This window comes from Trachurus trachurus (assembly GCF_905171665.1).
Source record: "Trachurus trachurus genome assembly, contig: scaffold_154_arrow_ctg1, whole genome shotgun sequence".
Classification (NCBI taxonomy): Eukaryota; Metazoa; Chordata; class Actinopteri; order Carangiformes; family Carangidae; genus Trachurus; species Trachurus trachurus.
The window spans coordinates 4,162-22,500 of record NW_028155226.1 but is presented as its reverse complement, the minus strand read 5'-3'; the positions used below and the strand labels follow the sequence as shown (position 1 = coordinate 22,500).

The window sequence follows — 18,339 nt, the reverse complement described above, 5'->3', positions numbered from 1 at the left end:
ATTTCATCTCATTTCATCTCATCTCATTTCATCTCATCTCATCTCATTTAATCTCATCTCATCTCATCTCATCTCATTTCATCTCATTTCATCTCATCTCATTTCATCTCATCTCATCTCATTTCATCTCATCTCATCTCATTTAATCTCATCTCATCTCATTTCATCTCATCTCATCTCATCTCATCTCATCTCATCTCATTTAATCTCATCTCATCTCATTTCATCTCATCTCATCTCATCTCATCTCATCTCATCTCATTTCATCTCATTTCATCTCATCTCATCTCATTTCATTTCATCTCATCTCATTTCATCTCATTTCATCTCATCTCATTTCATCTCATCTCATCTCATTTCATCTCATCTCATCTCATTTAATCTCATCTCATTTCATCTCATCTCATCTCATCTCATCTCATCTCATCTCATTTAATCTCATCTCATCTCATCTCATCTCATCTCATTTCATTTCATCTCATTTCATTTCATCTCATTTCATCTCATCTCATCTCATTTCTCAGAGAGTCTGTCAGCGTTTGTGCTGGGCGGGAGCTGGGCGGGAGTAGTAGCGTTGACAGACAACCCCATTCAGCCAATCAGCAAATTGGTGTAGTGACGGGGCGTTGCACCAGCCGGTCCCTGATTGGCCAACGTGCTGTGTCAATCACAGCGGCGACGCTGATTGGCTCGGCCTTCTGAGGGTTTCAGGCCAAACGCTTACAAGGGGGATGAGGCCAGACTCTCCCTCAGAAATGAAATGAAATAAAATACATTTAGAGAGGCTGGTTTACGAGGCTAGAGGATACCGGAGGACCGGGGGGTTGAAACATGTTTCACTTCTGTCCGTATCTTTGAAGCCGGTGTGTTCAGAATGTGAGACAAACTAGTTCCATGTGTCTGGTTAACGGCTGTCAGCTGTTCTGCATGGTTTAGTCTCAGTGTGAAATGTTACAATTCAGCCCATCGTCTGGGTTAGTTGTAACATTATTAAATTAGGATTATGACAAAAACTTGATATTGAAAGCTTTTTATTCAACACTTAGGGTGACTTCCAATTCTCCCCTTAGCCCTAGCCCTTGGCCCTAACCCTTCGTTTTGCGCAATTCTGGTTCAGACGAGGGTTAGGGGGAAGTGTGTGTAGTACATTAGTTACTGTCAGCCATAGTCTGATGCTACATGAACCTATAACCCCTTCGTCTTTCTCTTTCAAGACCTAGGCCACTGAAAGCCAAAGAAAACAGAAATGCAATAAAAGTTTTGGTCGTAGTCGGTTTTAACAACGAACCAGATTAACTAACTCAGCTAACAACTAAAACATTAGCACCGACAACTTGCATGAAAGATATCTACATAGACACACCATAAACCTAATGTCAGTTTGATGAGTTTGACTACGAAACAGGAAGAGCAATCCCCAAAATAAATGAAGTAAAAAACTAAATACTTTCATGCCTCAAATTTAGTTTTTTCCTTCTAAAACCATCCCGGTCTCCCTAGCAACCCAACGCTACGGTCAGTCTCCCTAGCAACCCAACGCTACGGTCAGTCTCCCTAGCAACCCAACGCTACGGTCGGTCTCCATAGCGACCCAACGCTACGGTCGGTCTCCCTACCAACTAACCATCTAACCCATACCTAACCCTAACCCTCCATATCGTTTTACCTCGATGTTCTTCTCCTTCCTCCTCTGTCGCTCCGCCTCCTCAGCTTCATATCGTCGTTGGATTTCCTCTAGTGAAGCCGGTGTGAAGCGTCTGAAGATCTCCGAGCCGAGAGGGGGCAGCAGAGGCGCCATCCTGGCATCATGCAGCTGTCGCCTAGCAACCGCCTGGCCTCACCGGTCACCTAGCAACCGCCTCCTGCAGCAGAGTGGGAATCAGGTTTATTGCCAATTACACTAAACATGAAGATGAAACAAACCTGAAATTTTCATTTTCATTTTGTTTTAAGATTTTAAGACAAACAACAAAAACAGTGAAGGTGAAGCTGATGAGTCACTGAACTAGACCGACCAATCAGATCAAGGCCGCTGAACAGGTGCAGCTCTGTTTATATTAAGGGCTTTTTCTTAGTGGTTGTTGTTATGATGCTTTGTAAAGATGAACTGGTTGTAAAAACCGAAACCGGGCTGCACAAATAAACCTGAACTCTCCAGGTGTCTCTAACCCTCCTCTCCTCCTCCTCCTCCTCCTCCTCCTGTCAAAATGTTGAACTAACCCTTTAACCCCTCCTCTCCTCCTCCTCCTCCTCCTCCTCCTGTCAAAATGTTGAACTAACCCTTTAACCCCTCCTCTCCTCCTCTGGTGTCTCCTCCTCTGTGTCTCTAACCCTCCTCTCCTCCATGTGCATCATCTTTTTCCAACAACGAAGCCGGTGAGAAGTGAATCCATGGAGCGGTGGATAAGGTTGTTTATCATCTACCATGTTACCATGGTGATATCAGTGTAGTCTGATCTGTCATCAACAAGAGATTACGGGTTACGGGTTAGCGCGTTACTTTTGTGTGGCGGTGTTACAACTGCCGTCGTTATCTGGTAGATGTGTGCAGGTGTGTATGTGCTGTGTGTCTGTCTTTGTCTTTCATCCCAGGTGCTTGTCGGCCCAAACTCCTCCCACTCCCGAGAGATTGGTGCGTCGTCCTCAGGCCGGTCGGGGATTGGTGCGGCGTCCTCAGGCCGGTCGGGGATTGGTGCGGCGTCCTCAGGCCGGTCGGGGATTGGTGCGGCGTCCTCAGGCTGGTCGGGGATTGGTGCGGCGTCCTCAGGCCGGTCGGGGATTGGTGCGGCGTCCTCAGGCTGGTCGGGGATTGGTGCGGCGTCCTCAGGCCGGTCGGGGATTGGTGCGGCGTCCTCAGGCTGGTCGGGGATTGGTGCGGCGTCCTCAGGCCGGTCGGGGATTGGTGCGGCGTCCTCAGGCTGGTCGGGGATTGGTGCGGCGTCCTCAGGCCGGTCGGGGATTGGTGCGGCGTCCTCAGGCCGGTCGGGGATTGGTGCGGCGTCCTCAGGCCGGTCGGGGATTGGTGCGGCGTCCTCAGGCTGGTCGGGGATTGGTGCGGCGTCCTCAGGCTGGTCGGGGATTGGTGCGGCGTCCTCAGGCCGGTCGGGGATTGGTGCGGCGTCCTCAGGCCGGTCGGGGATTGGTGCGGCGTCCTCAGGCCGGTCGGGGATTGCTCCGGCGGGTCTGGGGCCTTGGTATATAAGCTCCAGCTGAGCAGTCGGCGGCCGGCAGAGCACGGCAGAAGACGCACTCCTCTCCTCAACCCAACCAGTCACGTTTAGTTGTGTTGATCTTTTGTAGGGGTGGACCGCCATTTCAGTTGCCAGTTTTCTCCTGTTTTGTGGTTGGCCAGGGAGGGCAGGTTATGTTCTTTCCGTTTCTTTCCTTTGCAGGTCAGCTTGCCCTTTTGAGTTAGATTCCTCTTTTATTCGTTATGTTGGCCTGGGTCCACCCTGAAGTCATCTTATTTACTCTCCACTTTACTTATTTTGTACAACAATAAATTATGAGTTATCTCACACTTTAAACATGGTGGCTGTCTTGAGTTTTATTCATGTTGCTCCTCAGACACCCCTAGCTGGGGCGTAACAGCGGTGTCGCCATGGAGACCAGAGCTGGGACACCGGGTCGGAGGCTCTGATCTTACAAGGTTGGTTTTCAGCCAAGAGACGCTTTACTACTATATATATATACTATACTATACTATACTAGGTGGAAGGCAGAGAGCCTCCATTCTCCCTGCAACTAGTTACAAGACATTGGTTTAACCAGAACTAGAGACAAGGGACACATGGAGCTGAGTTAAGGTGGAAATACTAGAGAGTTAAGGTGGAAGTCCTAAAGAGTTAAAGTGGGAAAATTCAGCAGGTCTCAGCTGATTGGCTCTCCCCTCCCTGTCTTCATTCATGATGCACATCCAGAAATGTTGGAGTATTATTATTATTATTATTTATCTCCAGACTCGTGTGTTTAGCAGCATCAGCCAACCAGACGCAGCACTCAACACACACACACACACACACACACACACACACACACACACACACACACACACACACACACACACACACACACACACACACACACACTGTCTTGTCTCTGGTGTCTTCAGCGTTGCCAGGGTTGACCCCACCCTTACGTTGTCATGGCAGCAGCAGCTGTTGCAAGTCTTCAGTTTGCCCCCCCAGTGTAAAGTTACAGAGAGTACGATGACCCAGCTCATTCCCCCCCCCCCCCCCACACACACACACACACACACACACACACACACAGCCTCCTCACCTTCCTCTGATCCACCGCCGACCTCGTCTCCTTGTTTGGTTTCCTTCTCTCCTCTCTCTGTGGGGGGGGGGGGGGGGGGGGGGGGGGGGGGGCAGGTGATGAGCTGAATGTTTTGTCTTCTTCTCTGTAAAAGGTCAAACTGATAAATCACGTAATGCTCCTTTAATTCAGACAAGAAACACAAGTCTACAGAATCTGTTTACGCCCCCCCCCCCCCCCCCCCCCCCCCCAACCCTCCACTGGTTCCCACAAATATTAGGCTACAGCTAAAAACAGCAGCGCGCGCACACACACACACACACACACACACACACACACACACACACACACACGGGGGCCTTGCAAACTAAATGTGTTGTCATCATTCACTTTTCATGATCTCCTCTTCCTCCATTATGGGGCCTTCATCATCATCATCATCATCCTCATCATCATCATCATCATCATCATCATCCTCATCATCGGCGCACACACACGTATTGTCCCGTCAGCGCTACGTAGGGGAGAGTGGGGTAAGTAACTTTTTGTATTCAGGATCACTACATCAAGACAATTATAGTTTTGTTGCTAACTAACACATCTGCAGATATTTCAGGATGTTTTCTATCCCTACAAATTAACAGAATGAGTGTAAATATAACTGTTTTTAAAATATAGCATGTTCAAAAATAGCATGAATGGGGTAAGTTGACCATAGGAGTGGGGTAAATTGACCAACCCCCCCTTCTTTCCTTCCATCCATCTCCTACCTCCCCCTTTACTTAATATTTCATCTGTCCAGGTTACAGGTGAACACAAACTGCAGGGACTTCCTGCTGAGCCACCAACTCACTGAGATTTGGGGAGTTTTGTAATTACGTTGCATCTTGGGAAGAATCCCAGATATTTTTCTTTGAAAGTAAAGTTTGGCCTCACTATGAACAACTTTTCCTGTTTATAGCAACATACTTACTGTAATCACAAACATACAGAATCTTGATTTAATCATTTGGACATACCGTAGATGACCATTTAGTAGCCCGGGCGTTTAATATGCTAAATCCACTTGGAGCCCAGGCGTTTATAAGAACCAGGCGCGTATTTGCAACAGGCTACAATTTATTTTTGCAATGAGCAGCACCAGACCATCATGCAAAGAACAAGGAGGTCACCATAGCACCACTGGAACAAAACTACTTTTTCCCCGACACATGTTTATTGACATCAGACAATAAATACAAAGACAGTTTGTCTGTGTTACGGCGACACAGGGAGCTGATCACAGCAGCCAATCAGAGCAGTGTTATGAACGATAGCGGGAGGAGGGAAGGGGGGGGGGGGGCGATCGCGGTCATTTCAGCACTGTACATTAGCGCATTTATCTATTTGTCTTTGTCGTCCAGCGCAACCTGTCCCGCTAGCGCACCTGTGTTTGTGTGTCTGTGTGTGTGTGCGCCTGCATGCGAGAGAGAGAGCGAGAGGAGGGGCTGACTGACAGAGGTAGGAGTCGCTGTTGAAAAAAACTTTTTTTTTTCTGTGCAAGACTGGTAAACACTTAATCGCCCGGGCGTTTAATTGAACCGGCGTTTATTTGGTCATCTACGGTATACAGCCAAAATACATTCACTAAGTGTATAGGATAGGTGGCTCAACTTACCCCTGGCCAAATGGATCAACTTACCCCACAGCTACCTTAGCTTGGGTTTATTGCTCTCACAGCTAAGGTTACTACCTCATGTTGTAGCTCATAGATACCACAACCACACATTTACAATAATCTCTTTTAGTCCAAACACAAAACTTATGATCGACAAAATTCACTCTCGAGAGTGAAAAATGATTTTTTGGTCATAAATATTAAACCACTTTACTCACGTGGTTCTAACCTTCACAGACTCCATGAAATGATGCCTGCCTCCCAAATATTTGGTCACATGCTCATTTTTTCCAATAGTTTCCTAGAAACAAGGGGTGGGTCAACTTACCCACAGGCTCATCTTACCCCACTCTCCCCTACACACACACACACACACACACTCTTCTACATCCCATGTGTTCGTGTTGTTAGTAGAAACCAGCAGCTTTGATCTGATCACATCACACCTCATTTGACCAATCACAGTCCAGATAACAGCATCGTCTCGTTTCCATGGATACAGGCAACTTGTCCTGCTACAGTTCACAGACACAGAGCTCAGGGAACTAAAGTGGTCAACGTCAGGGAACTAAAGTGGTCAACGTCAGCGAACTAACGTGTTCAGGGAACTAACGTGTTCAGGGAACTAACGTGTTCAGGGAACTAACATGGTCAATGTCAGGGAACTAAAGTGATCAATGTCAGGGAACTAATGTGGTCGACGTCAGCGAACTAACGTGTTCAGGGAACTAACGTGTTCAGGGAACTAAAGTGGTTCCCTAACTCAGCTATAAAGGGATTCACACAGAAACAACATCATTAACTCTGTTTGTGATTGAGCTGAAGCATCTTTATCTGGTTAGGGTTAGCAGATCATCTTTCCCTTTATCTTCTTCTAACTGTGCGTTCACACCAAAAGCTTCCAAAGCGCCACCAGCCGAGAAGTTGAGCCAGGTTTAACTTTAGGGTAATTAGCTATGATGCGGTTCGGCGGCAACCTGTCAGAATAGAGACGTCCGTCGGCTGCCTTTTTTTTCCTTTTTTTGTATTTCGGCCCCAATGACCAGCGAGATCGAACTTCGACGTCAGTCACGTGACGAGCGGCCAAAGCGGCTGAAAATATTTGCCGTTTTGGGAGCTGTCTTCTCTGACGCCCACCCTCGAACGTTTTTGACACTTTGGAAGCTTTTGGTGTGAACGCACAGTAAGAGTACAACACACACACACACACACACACTCACACTCACACTCACACACACACAAAAACAAAAACAAACTACAGAAACAATAACAACAAAAACTGTCTTACTGTGTTGAGCTGCTGCTGGTTTGTTCACTGCTTTAAACTGAATCTGTGTGTGTGTGTGTGTGTGTGTGTGTGTGTGTGTGTGTGTGTATATGTGTGTGTGTGAGTGTGTGAGTGTGTGTGTGTGTGTGCGTCCGTCACTAACATGTCATTCAGCCTCTTGTCTCGGTGATAACCGGCGCCACACACAGACTCACTGAGACAAACTGCATCAACATGTTTTACACCAGAAGTCAAATCCAAATCTCTGTATGAAACACGTGTGTGTGTGTGTGTGTGTGTGTGTGTGTGTGTGTGTGTGTGTGTGTGTGTGTGTGTGTGTGTGTGTGTGTGTGTGTGTGTGTGTGTGTGTGTGTGTGTGTGTGTGTGTGTGTGTGTGAGAGCATACATTTGTAATTAATTTAGACACACACCTATATAAATATATTGAGGCTGTTCAATCAAATCAGAAAATGCTACAAAATGAATTAATTGTTCAAGTTGCTGTGATTGATCATCGTTGGTTAATTGGTTGATTGATTTTTTTATTTTTTATCTTAAAACCAAATCACAGAATTAATGTAAAATCAACAAGTGGAAGTTTAAGTACATTTATCTACTGAACACACAACTCAACTCTACACAACACAGTCACAGATCTATATGTGTACAAATACATACAAATATGTCCAAAAAGAGGGTGCTCTAACTCGCTGCTCTCAGACAGGACCGGTAAGTAGGAAGGTGCAACTGGGTCACTTCAACGAGGACTAAACCCAAAAGTCTTCATCAGAGGTAACGCACTGCGTCGAAACGTTAGGTGTTGTGCACCTTTATTAAATCTCTGCATTACATCCAGTGCTCCAGTTGTTTCTTTTGGGTTTAGTCCTCGTTGAAGTAACTAACCCCAATCGCACCTTCCTACATACAAACATGTATAAACACACACACACAAACATGACAGACAGACTGAGCAGAACAGGAAGTAACAGTCTGGGTCCACACAGAGACCTGGTCCTGGTCCTGGTTCTGGTCCTGGTCCTGGTCCAGACCAGAACCAGACCAGAACCAGACCAGAACCAGACCAGAACCAGACCAGAACAGGAACTACAACAGGAACCAGACCAGAACCAGAACAGGAACTACATACCTGGCAGAGCCGGAGAAGGAGCAGGTGTACGAGGAGAAGCTGAGCAGCTGGCGCTAAGCTAACGGCTAACGGCTAGCGGCTAGCGGCTAACGGCTAACGCTGCAGTGGACGTTGTCTCTCTCTCTGAGGGACAGACAGGTGACGGGGAAACTGTCTCGTGTCCTGTCGTCTTATCAGAGCTGTTGTTGCTGCAGAGTGTGATGTTGTGTCACACTGATAGAGAAAAGTCCTGCTGCTTTTAATGCACCACACACACACACACACACACACACACACACACACACACACACACACACACACACACACACACACACACACACACACACACACACACACACACACACACACACACACACACACACTCTCTGTGTGTAACTGTAGACCACAGAATGTTGTTGGACGCGGTCTGGGACGCCCGGCATTTCCTCTCTCTCTGACACACACACCAAAATAAAACTGTGTGTGTGTGTGTGTATCTGTGTGTGTGTGTGTGTGTGTGTGTGTGTGTGTGTGTGTGTGTGTGTGTGTGTGTGTGTAGTTTGTCCTCAGGGCTTCCTGCCACTAAGCCTCACTGGCTTCAGTTGGGACAAGTCGTGGTCCCGGCCCTGAGCGAGGACGGGTCTGTCCTCCTGCGGGACCCAATGACAATCTGGCGGTTTGAACTTTGCTGTTGCCGGTAATGGGCAGCAATATACTTTATTATTAGGGCCACGGAAAAAGGAGGTTTTTATATGCACATCATGCTGTAGGCTATTGAGGCGCAGGGCAATAAAAAGTAACGTAGAAAAAGAGAGGGTTGCCCGCACACTCATTATTAGGGCCACGGGCCATCGCACCGAGCACTGGTCTCCCCGTGGCCCTCTCAACATTTCCCAGAGGAAATTTTCTAGTTAATGTCTGTAGTATTTCTTATTTCTTACAGGTCTGTCTTAGAAAAGAGACCTTAACCTCAATCACTACGTGATTATATGAAGGTAGAGAAATGAATAAAATACAGAGGAGGAGAATAGAAAATGAAACAGCTTTTATTTGATTAAAGACGAAATGAAACCAATGAAATCGGAGCGCTATTCCTAAGCAGTGTGTCAGAAGACGTTGCATCTCCTGCAGACCGAGGTGACGCAGTTTGATCCATTCATCATGACAGGTTTGAGCTGACGTCGTGGTTGTATCGGCTTCACAGCTGTGTGGCTGGTCTCAGCCAATCACAGCCAATCTCAGCCAATCTCAGCCAATCACAGCCAATCACAGCCAATCACAGCCAATCACAGCCATGCTAACTGAGCTAACACTCAGTTAGCTCCGTGTTAGCTCTGTGGTAGCTGAGTGGTAGCTCACTGTTAGCTCTGTGGTAGCTGAGTGGTAGCTCCATGTTAGCTCAGTGTTAGCTCTGTGGTAGCTGAGTGGTAGCTCCATGTTAGCTCACTGTTAGCTCTGTGGTAGCTGAGTGGTAGCTCCATGTTAGCTCAGTGTTAGCTCTGTGGTAGCTCTGTGTTAGCTGAGTGTTAGCTCACTGTTAGCTCTGTGGTAGCGCTGTGTTAGCTGAGTGTTAGCTCACTGTTAGCTCTGTGGTAGCGCTGTGTTAGCTGAGTGTTAGCTGAGTGTTAGCTCTTCATTAACCCTTAATTACACTTCACCCTGATTAAAGGCTGAACCCTCTAAAGACAAAGTGAGCTTGGTTGTGACCTGAACCTCAGCCGGGACTTGTCGGTGTTAAATGTTTCTCTGAGTCACTTTGAGCAGCTACAGCTGCTGCCAGACTTGAAACACACCCTCACACTGATGTACGAGTGCGTGTGTATGTGTGTTTGTGTGAGTGTGTTTGCTGAGTGTGTGGTTTGTGAGGATCACATTGCAATTCAGATGCCAAGTAAGTTGTAACTCCAAAAGCTCAGTATGTGCAGCAATCACATGTGTTACTCTGTGTGTGTGTGTGTGTGTGTGTGTGTGTGTGTGTGTGTGTGTGTGTGTGTGTGTGTGTGTGTGTGTGTGTGTGTGTGTGTGTGCGTGCGTGTGTGCGTGAGAGAGAGAGAGAGAGATGCTGTACGGCTTCATTCAGTCTTCGGCTGTAAGATCATCACAATAATTAGTCTTCAGTCGTCCGTCATCACAGTCGTCCCTATGACAGGTGACAGTTACACTCGTCCAAGTCATCTGGACTTTCATTAACTGTGACGAAATAACGACGATATCTGATGACTTGTAGCTCAACTGTTAGTAAGAAGCTACAACTGAGCCTGGTTTCTGCAGTTGTATGAGGCCTGTGGAAACAGATATGTGTGATAATCCATCAATAATCAACTTGTCATGTAGCGTACATGCTAGCCTCTCCTGAGATGAAGCTAGCAGTGCAAATCTGAGTGGCTAACTGTTACTTCCTCTGTCAGACTGTTAACCTTTCGGTCTGACCCTGCTCAGTTAGCATTAGCAGCCACAAGCGCTCTGAGCTAATTTCGACAGCAGCAGTTGTTGGTTTCAGCAGTTGTTAATATCTGATCCGTGATCAGCTTGTTCTCCAGTCAGCTGGCCTATAAATACCAAGTGTGCTGGCTCATCTTCAGCTGGGAGCCAGGTTAGCATCGTGTCGTATGAACCTCAGCTCATTACTGCTGAATGAGGCGCTGATGATTAAAACCATGAGGTTTCACACGTTGCACCTGTGTCTCACCTGTGTCTTTTCCCCTCAGTATTTACATTCCTGTTACGTACCCGAGGTAACGGCCATGTTGCCATGGTTACCTGCATGTTGAATAAACCAGGCAGCTGAACAAAACCAGGGATTTAAATCTAATACTGAACCATTATCACCATCTTCATCATCCTGATTGCCACCATCATCATCAGCTGTGCTTCCTAACCCTGACTTTACTGTGTGTGTGTGTGCGTGCGTGTGTGTGTGTGTGTGTGTGTGTGTGTGTGTGTGTGTGTGTGTGTGTGTGTGTGTGTGTGTGTGTGTGTGTGAGTGTGAGTTAGAGAGAGTTAGAGAGTTAGAGAGAGATTTAGACACTTAATGTTTTGGTTTTTAACACTAATGTAGTGAACACAGCATAGAAACAAAACCTATCTAACACAAGGACCTGTGACCTCCATGGACAGAGAGACAGACAGACAGACAGACAGACAGACAGACAGACAGACAGACAGACAGACAGACAGACAGGTGTTGCTCGGACTCACCTGTTTGTTGTGTATTCCTACATAAATCCCAGAAACACCAGAGCCTCAGCGTCTCTCTCTCTTCATTTTGTCTGTCTGGCGTCTTCTGGCCTCGTCTTGCTTTGCGTCTGAATGAAATCTGAGAGGGCAGGTAGTGTGTCATCACACACACACACACACACGCACACACACACAGATTTTTGTATATTTATGTGGACCCATCGTCAACATAATTTGTTCCCTACTCTTCACCTGTACCTTCAGATTCAGACTTACCGGAACCCCTACATACCCGGGGCCTCTGTCTAACTCAAACACCTTGCGCCGTGGTCTGGGAGCTTGAAGTGGCTCCATTGCAGCTCAGTCTTCTGGGCATTTTCCCAGGGCCGCAAGAGAAATGGAGAAGTCTCTCAATACACCAGATTCCACTGCAAAGACACAAGTGGTCCACCTGCACCAGTCGGCTCCTTCGTGTGATGATGCCAGTTAATACAAAGAGCAGTAACAACTGATGAGAATACTTAGATATTCTACCAGATACTTTCTGTTCATAATGTTTGTCTTTGTATTTGTCAGGCTGAGATTTATGTCCAAGAAATGAAAATGCAAAACATTCGAGATATCTATCCCATAGCATTGAGTTCTGACAAAGATTATCTGTATTTCCATGCTTTACAGGTCTGCTTAGGTAGGTAGCCTACGTTCAGCAGAGCCTCAGGGCGGCACGGTGGTGAGGTGGTTAGCTCTGTTGCCTCACAGAATCCCCGGCCGGCCACCCAGGTCATTTCTGTGTGGAGTTTGCATGTTCTCCTTCGTGTCTGTGTGTGTTTCCTCCAGGTACTCTGGTTTCCCCCACCACTAAAAACATGTCAGGTAAATCCTCCAGTCAGCGTCCCTGACCAAAAGCACCGGCTCAAGATCTGGAGTTGGTGACCAATGCTCCACAGGAGACCAGAGTGTTAAACCATACTGACTAAAATGTATGTGACTTGGAAATAATTAATTATGTTCCCTGATGTAGTTCATTTGGTCAAATTTATGTGAATGGGGATGATTCTTATAATTGACACTTGCAAATAAGAATTGCCACCAATGTTTGTTGTACATTTAAGTGGAATCAATTATTTAAAGCATTGTTGTGTGGAAAATTATAGTTGCAGACACCCTAGTTTAAAATTTGTACAGACTGAGTTGGAAATTTAAAACTAAATCTCTTGTGTTGCATCACCATCTGGTGGAATTTTTCAGAACTGCTGCTAGTTTCCATGATAGTGTTGATAAATGTTATCATGTAGCAGTAACCAAGCTAAAAAGAGCTTTTTCCCACAGCCAGTAAGGATTGTGAACATACCCTACTACCCTAACGCTACTGAGAACCTTTGCTGAGGAGCTCGGAGACCCTCTGAGCCTGCACCTGGGGAAAGTCCCCTCATTGTGGAAGACATGCTGCACCGTCCATGTCCCTAAGACAAAACACCCCAGTGACCCCAACGACTTCTGTCCCATCGCCCTCACCTCAGTCACCCCAGTAACCACTCCTTTCCCAAAGATTCATGGACTTGAAACTTGGTCTACCCCCCCATTTTCAGGTACGCTGATTCTAAAAATAGCAAAGAATCACCCTTTCCGGGTGACTTCCGGGTAACTTTTGAAGGGAATGTCGTAGAGACTCGGGAGTGGTGTCTACATGTTCCTCGTGGTCGATATAGTATGGGTAGAGCCCACTTAGAAGTCTGTGGGTGCGAGTGTTGATGATTTATGGGCGTTGAAAGCGTCCTCATAGGAATGCATTAGGCATTACGTAATAGGATAATAGGGAAGAGTGCCACTTTGGAGGTGGTGATTCATTACCTTTCCCAGTGATTCATGGAGTTGAAACTTTGGCTACCCCCCATTTTGGGGTATGCTGATTCTAAAAATAGGGTTAGGGTACCTAACCCTAACCCTAACCCTAGTCTCTTTTTGATATATGTTGGTTTTACCTAATTGCCTTGGATGAAATTTGTATGGCTGTTCTAAGTTTCTTTTTTGATATGAAATGTTGTTATATGTTTACTACAGTTTGTAAGTTTCTTTTCCTTGTTGCCTCTGATGAAATGTGTTATCTCTTTCAAGGTGAAAATAAAGATTTTGATATTTGATAAGTTTGTGTGGCACTGCTGTTCTCTGTCTACTACTTTTAACCTGGCTACTGTGTTGAATGAAGTACTGTTAAATCATCTTAGATTGATATTGACTTATAACATGACTGAGTTGGTTTGAATATGTTATTGACCATTATGAAAGTAACCGGTCTCAATAAAAAAATTCTTCAGAAAAACTTTGTCAATAATGCATATATGGAACAGCAATGATTAAAAAAAACATTAGACCTCTTACACTGTAAACCCTAATAAGTTCAGTTAACTCAAAAAAATTGTTGAAACTGATTACATCAAAAATTTTAATTAATGTTGACTAAATATTTTGAGTTAAAAAAGATATCTTGATTAAGTATGCTTTACTTGTAATCTTAAGTGGCACTAACTTATGGTAGACAGGTACAAAGTGTCCTCTGTCCCCCAGTCTGGACAGACAGACAGGTACCTAGTGTCCTCTGTCCTCTGTCCCCCAGTCTGGACAGACAGACAGACCTAGTGTCCTCTGTCCCCCAGTCTGGACAGACAGACAGGTACAAAGTGTCCTCTGTCCCCCAGTCTGGACAGACAGACAGGTACCTAGTGTCCTCTGTCCCCCAGTCTGGACAGACAGACAGGTACCTAGTGTCCCCTACAAAATAAAGGTAGATGTTTGTATTAAAGCTCCTTCAAAATAAAGATAGATGTTTGTGTTAAAGCTCTTCAAAATAAAGGTAGATGTTTGTATTAAGCTCCTTCAAAATAAAGGTAGATGTTTGTATTAAAGCTCCTTCAAAATAAAGGTAGATGTTTGTGTTAAAGCTCTTCAAAATAAAGGTAGATGTTTGTATTAAAGCTCCTTCAGTATAAAGGTAGATGTTTGAATTAAGCTCCTTCAAAATAAAGGTAGATGTTTGTATTAAAGCTCCTTCAGTATAAAGGTAGATGTTTGTATTAAAGCTCCTTCAAAATAAAGGTAGATGTCTGTGTTAAGCTCCTTCAAAATAAAGGTAGATGTTTGTATTAAAGCTCCTTCAGTATAAAGGTAGATGTTTGAATTAAAGCTCCTTCAAAATAAAGGTAGATGTTTGTGTTAAAGCTCTTTCAAAATAAAGGTAGATGTTTGTATTAAAGCTCCTTCAAAATAAAGGTAGATGTTTGTATTAAAGCTCCTTCAAAATAAAGGTAGATGTTTGTATTAAAGCTCCTTCAAAATAAAGGTAGATGTCTGTGTTAAGCTCCTTCAAAATAGAGGTAGATGTTTGTGTTAAAGCTCTTTCAAAATAAAGGTAGATGTTTGTGTTAAAGCTCCTTCAAAATAAAGGTAGATGTTTGTGTTAAGCTCCTTCAGAATAAAGGTAGATGTTTGACTTAAAGCTCCATACAGTATAAAGGTAAATGTTTGTATTAAAGCTCCTTCAAAATAAAGGTAGATGTCTGTGTTAAGCTCCTTCAAAATAAAGGTAGATGTTTGTATTAAAGCTCTTTCAAAATAAAGGTAGATGTTTGTATTAAAGCTCCTTCAGTATAAAGGTAGATGTTTGAATTAAAGCTCCTTCAAAATAAAGGTAGATGTTTGTATTAAAGCTCTTCAGTATAAAGGTAGATGTTTGTATTAAAGCTCCTTCAAAATAAAGGTATATGTCTGTGTTAAAGCTCCATACAGTATAAGGTAGATGTTTGTATTAAAGCTCCTTCAAAATAAAGGTAGATGTCTGTGTTAAGCTCTTCAAAATAAAGGTAGATGTTTGTATTAAAGCTCCTTCAAATAAAGGTAGATGTTTGAATTAAAGCTCCTTCAAAATAAAGGTAGATGTTTGTGTTAAAGCTCTTCAAAATAAAGGTAGATGTTTGTATTAAAGCTCCTTCAAAATAAAGGTAGATGTCTGTATTAAGCTCCTTCAAAATAAAGGTAGATGTTTGTATTAAAGCTCTTTCAAAATAAAGGTAGATGTTTGTGTTAAAGCTCCTTCAAAATAAAGGTAGATGTTTGTATTAAAGCTCCTTCAAAATAAAGGTAGATGTTTGTATTAAAGCTCCTTCAAAATAAAGGTAGATGTCTGTGTTAAGCTCCTTCAAAATAGAGGTAAGGCAAGGCAAGGCAATTTTATTTGTATAGCCCGTTTTTACAAACAGTTTGTCTCAAAGGGCTTTACATGGCATCGTAACAACATCCTCTGTCCTTAGACCCTCACATCGACTGAGGAAAAACTCCATGGAAACCCTTTTAACAGGGAAAAACAGGAGAAACCTCAGGGTGAGCAACAGAGGAGGGATCCCTCACCCAGGACGGACAGACGTGCAATAGATGTTGTTACAGACAAGAAAACAGTTTACAGTTTGTCACAGAATGTGCGGAATATGGAAATGTTAGCAGGGGTTGATGAGGCAGTCTCTAGTGAGGGGAGGGGGGGGGGGCAGGGAGAGCCGGTCAGCTCGATGGGAGGACTGGGTGGCAGACTGGTCCATGGGAAGGGAGGGGAGGCCGGTCTAACGGCAGGGGAAGGGGTGGGAGGGGGGCGATGTAGGCGGCGGCTGGTGCAGAGAGATGGAGCTCCGGTGGATCTGCGGAAACACAGAGAGAGAGTGCGAGACACCAAGGCCAAACTACAAAGTGCAACAGAAAATGACAACAGAAAATGACAGTTTAAAAATATACTGAGGAGAGGAGAGGAGAGGAGGGGAGAGGAGAGGAAAGGAGAGGGCTCTGTGTAACCAGATGTGTCCCCAGCAGTCTAAGCCTATAGCAGCGTAGCTATAAAATGGTTCAGAGCTACCTGAACCAGCCCTAACTAAAAGCCCTGTCATAGAGGAAGGTCTTAAGTCTAGACTTAAATGTAGTTAGAGTGTCTGCCTCTTTGACCCATGGAGAGAGCTGGTTCCACAGTAAAGGAGCCCGGTAACTGAAGGCTCTACCTCCCAGTCTGTTTTTAGAGATACTGGGAGTCACTAACAGACCTGCGTTCTGGGAGCGGAGTGCTCTGGTAGGACAGTAAGGAATGATTAGTTCTTTCAGATAGGTTGGAGCTTTATCATTAAGAGCCTTATAAGTCAGCAGAAGGATTTTGAAGTCTATTCTAAATCCTACAGGAAGCCAGTGGAGAGAAGCTAAGGTGGGAGAGATGTGCTCTCTCTTCCTAACTCCTGTCAAAACTCTCGCTGCGGCATTCTGGACCAGCTGGAGACTCTTTAGAGAGTTTTTCGGACATCCTGACAGGAGAGAGTTGCAGTAGTCTAGCCTAGAAGTGATAAATGCATGCACTAGTTTCTCAGCATCACTCTGGGAGAGAATATTCCTAATCTTAGTGATACTGCGCAGATGGAAGAAGGCGGTCCTAGTCACATGTTTTATGTGGGAGCTGAAGGAAAGGTCCTGGTCAAAAATGACTCCAAGGTTCCGCGCGGTTGTACTCGGGGTCAGGGTGATGCCATCTAGAGTAGCGATCTGATCAGAGAAAGTGTCCCTGAGATGTTTAGGTCCAAACACAATGACCTCAGTTTTATCTGAATTCAGTAGCAAGAAGTTAGAGGACATCCAGGATCTAATGTCTTTCAGACAGTCTTGCAGATTGATGAGCCGGCTTCTGTCATCTGGCTCCATGGACAAGTAGAGTTGCGTATCATCCGCATAACAGTGAAAATTGATTGAATGCTTCCGGATGATGCCACCTAATGGGAGCATGTAAAGAATGAAGAGGATTGGCCCTAAGACTGAACCCTGCGGTACACCATGCGTAACTCTGCTATACTCTGAATGGTCGTTATTAACATTAACAAATTGAAACCTGTCAGATAAGTATGACTTAAACCATTTCAGGGCGGGCCCTTTAATCCCTATTTCATGATCTAGTCTCTGCAGCAGGATGCTGTGGTCGATGGTGTCGAATGCAGCACTGAGGTCCAAAAGTACAAGAACAGAGACGAGACCTCTGTCTGAAGCTATAAGAAGATCATTAGAGACTTTGACAAGTGCTGTTTCAGTGCTATGGTGTTCTCTGAATCCAGATTGGAAAGCTTCAAAGAGCTCGTTGCTGTGCAGATGTTCATGTAGCTGCTCCAGGACAATCTTCTCAAGGATCTTAGAGATGTAAGGAAGGTTGGATATAGGCCGATAGTTGGCGAGGACATCTGGGTCAAGAGAAGGTTTTTTAAGTAAAGGGTTAATGACAGCCACCTTGAAGGCCTGTGGCACGTAGCCTGTGGCTAAGGAAAGATTGATTTGGTTCAGAAAAGAAATGTTAATTAAGGGAAAGACATCCTTAAGTAGTCTTGTCGGGACTGGATCCAGCAGACATGTGGCTGACTTGGAAGAAGTAATTGCAGAAGTTAAGTCTGACAGGTCGATGGGAGAGAAGCTGTCCAAGTGTGTACCAAGTCTGGGAGGTGCTTCTATAGGTACCGTAATCTGTGGTCCATTACTAGCAATTTTCGTTCTAATATTAACTATCTTTTCGGTAAAGAAAGGTAGATGTTTGTATTAAAGCTCCTTCAAAATAAAGGTATATGTTTGTGTTAAAGCTCCATACAGTATAAAGGTAGATGTTTGTATTAAAGCTCCTTCAAAATAAAGGTAGATGTTTGTATTAAAGCTCCTTCAAAATAAAGGTAGATGTTTGTATTAAAGTTCCTTCAAAATAAAGGTAGATGTTTGTATTAAAGCTCCTTCAAAATAAAGGTAGATGTTTGTATTAAAGCTCCTTCAAAATAAAGGTAGATGTTTGTATTAAAGCTCCTT

At 44.7% G+C, this 18,339-nt stretch overlaps 1 protein-coding gene across 1 annotated transcript in view; it reads right to left on the bottom strand.

Annotated features, from left to right (window-relative positions):
* Nucleotides 1-8,457, bottom strand: part of LOC311007985 (sodium channel protein type 4 subunit alpha B-like) — a gene marked incomplete at its 3' end in the record, with an annotated part of 9,702 nt that extends 1,245 nt beyond the window's left edge. Inside the window, exons 1-3 of the mRNA XM_084001415.1 lie at nt 8,332-8,457; nt 4,282-4,336; nt 1,667-1,862 (exon numbers count right to left, since the gene is read on the bottom strand). Of these exons, the coding sequence (XP_083857541.1) occupies nt 1,667-1,798 (132 nt within the window). The 5' untranslated portion in view covers nt 1,799-1,862; nt 4,282-4,336; nt 8,332-8,457. The remainder of the gene's footprint in view (nt 1-1,666; nt 1,863-4,281; nt 4,337-8,331) is intronic.
* Between the last annotated feature and the right edge of the window lie 9,882 nt (nt 8,458-18,339).